The sequence below is a fragment of the Sphaeroforma arctica genome (assembly GCF_001186125.1).
Source record: "Sphaeroforma arctica JP610 unplaced genomic scaffold supercont1.1117, whole genome shotgun sequence".
NCBI lineage: Eukaryota > Ichthyosporea > Ichthyophonida > Sphaeroforma > Sphaeroforma arctica.
The window spans coordinates 11,276-14,059 of NW_014039441.1; the positions used below are offsets into that span (position 1 = coordinate 11,276).

Below are 2,784 nucleotides of genomic sequence, written 5' to 3' on the forward strand. Positions count from 1 at the left end.
TGTGTGTGTGTGTGTGTGTGTGTGTGTGTGTGTGTTGTTGTGTGTGTGTGTGTTGTGTGTGTATATATATATATATATATATGTATGTATGTATATATATTATACTTACAATTGTATACACACTTTCATGTCTGTGTAACAATAGTGCTCAAAGTGGCCCAATCCACCCCATAAGGTTCCTCATAGCTCTTCAAATAGTCTCACCTGCAATACCGATCGAACACACATACCCCTGCACATACACATATAAGAAAACCATATGGATCAAACTTATCCGGTAATACCTGAGTGCTTCCTACAAAGTCGCCCATCTAGCTTCGCCAGAGTTTCCTCGAAATGTTGTCCAAAGTCACCGCCACAATACGAGTTAGATACACAGATACATAAGCAAACACTCATATACAAGCCTAAACACCGAGCTCAATGTATCTTGCAGTAAAAGTATTTCCTTCAAATCATCCCGTCTCTCTTAACCAGACTGTTCCTCAAATACGCCTCTCCAAGTCACCGCCACAATATAATCACCTACAAGAACATATGCGTGTACACACTCGCAGACTAGTCTCACACGGGGCTTAGTATACCTGGCAGCACAAGTGCTTCCTTCAGGGTAGCCCATCTCTCTTCGCCATACTGCTCCTCGAAATACTTTCCAAAGTCACCACCGCACACATAATCCGCTGTGCCTGGGCGTGCGGCGTTCTCGTCTACCCCTGAGTCTTCGGTGGGGACTTGTTTCTTGGCCTTTTTGCCTTTTTTCAGATGTGGAGCTCCCATTTTAGACCGCTTTTTGGATAGATTTGGAGGTGATGAATGATACTGGTACGCAATTGATTGTGATTTGAGTGTCTGTGTGTATGCGCGCAGGTATGTATGCTCGTATATACTAGCGCGGTGGTGTATAGTATGGTGTGATTCCCCTGTGCATACGGTGCGTGTATGAGTATTTGCCTGTTTGTATATCCTACTAGCGTGGTTGCGTATACTAGAGTGTACTTTCACACCACTGCCTTTATATATACACGAAATAGTGCCGCTTGATATAGCTAAGCAATGCCGATTTCTGCAGAGTGTGTGTTTCCCGAGAGTCTGCAGACACTGCATGTGTATGTTCGTCTACAAAGTATGCCTTGTAATTGCGTTTCTGGAGTACAGATTCCCGTCTGATATATATACACCTCAACGATATTTAAATAAAGCTTCTACGTTTCAACGTAGCCTTCTGAAAATTGAAGGCTGTGATTTGAACATAAAGTGATAAACGTAAACGGTTATAGTTTCAACGTAAATATTTGTGTTTTGAAAACACGTGTCAATTGCATTGCCGCCAAAAAAAAGGTCGATAAAAACATACACAAAAACACAATACTAAAAATATATGTTGAAATATTCGAATACAGGGGAGGCTGTAATAAACGCGTCATCTATTTAAGAGCTGTAAGTGTTAAGTGATTGGGATATTGTTCGATTTTCAGCAGGCTAGGGATATTGGTACACTACTATTATATCTCACGTGTATAAAATGCATTCATGTTGTTATGGATATGTGCATATGTATTACCACTAGAGAGAGAGATTGTATACAAAGTTGTTTTTGTATGGTTGTACAAATGTGTATTTATGTCCCGACTGAAAGTATGCCTCTGCAGTAATCCTACACGTACACGTATATATACCTGTACTGTACCTACCCAGAAGAAATCTATTATGTGGAGAATCAACAAGTTGAATTCAAAAGATGACAAGGACATTGAAATGATTCGATATATCAGTCTGTCCACTCTGTCCTAACATTTACTTCCAGCAATATAAATAAATAAATACAAATACCGCAACACTTTCTTCTTTGCCTGTATGCGTCGATAAATAAGCTTGGCTTCGCGTCGACCATTTGCACTATCTCAATACTAGTTGGCTATGTGAATTTGATATTATTATTAGCCATATTAGTGGCCTGCTGTTGATTACGTTCGAGGATAGTAAACATACTTGACTATGTATTGGCTACGCCTTGGCTACGTCTTGTGCATGGTTCAAAAATATTTAGAAGCGCGTACTGCGTTCCTTCTGTGGCACCTTTATATGGACGGACAGGCTGTGTTGTGTCTTTAGCTAGAGAGAGGTGTAATAGTATTCTGAACTATATCGTTTAGTTTTGGGTAAATAAACATAAAAAGAATTAATAATTGTACAATTATATATATATATATCACACGAGCACGAGAATAATAACGCTACAGTTCTTGTACACACTTACACACTCCACAATGAACGGTTCCCGCTTGCAACCTGAGGACAAAGAAAAATGGTTGAAGTTCTGGTCAAGCACGAACATGCAGGAACTTATCGGATTTGGACAGGCATACAATGAAGACTCGGACCTACACAATGCTTTCAAGAAGAAAATAGGCACTACGCGAGCACCTACGAGCGATGAGTATGCTCACAATAAGATCGTGCGACGGTTTGTGAAAGCCTTGTGTGACACGAAAGTCGACAAGGTATGTTATCGCCTACTATACAAATATGTTTATGAGTTGCTGTGCATAGCTTTGTATCTCTTCTTCCGGTTCCAGTTTTCGAATATTAGTGTGTATACCAGCAGGCTGTATAAACAGCCTCAGCTGATGTATGTGTATAGTAAGGATTATGTATGAATGTAGCGATATATATCTATATATATCTATATAATATATATATATATATATATATATATATATACTACTATATAATATATTATATATATATATATATATATATTATATATATATATATATATATATA

At 38.5% G+C, this 2,784-nt stretch overlaps 2 protein-coding genes across 2 annotated transcripts; one reads left to right on the top strand and one right to left on the bottom strand.

The window, feature by feature from the left end:
- Positions 1–469: 469 nt before the first annotated feature.
- Positions 470–777, bottom strand: SARC_10037 (hypothetical protein; the record flags this gene model as incomplete). The annotated part of the gene is made up of 2 exons (XM_014295929.1): positions 470–525; positions 585–777. 2 exons carry the CDS (start codon positions 775–777, stop codon positions 470–472), a joined length of 249 nt encoding a protein of 82 aa, XP_014151404.1.
- Positions 778–2,267: 1,490 nt separating this feature from the next.
- On the top strand, positions 2,268–2,614 carry SARC_10038 (hypothetical protein; the record flags this gene model as incomplete). Its single annotated transcript, XM_014295930.1, has 2 exons — positions 2,268–2,501; positions 2,591–2,614. The coding sequence occupies 2 exons, from the start codon at positions 2,268–2,270 to the stop codon at positions 2,612–2,614; spliced, it is 258 nt and encodes an 85-aa protein (XP_014151405.1).
- Positions 2,615–2,784: the final 170 nt, after the last annotated feature.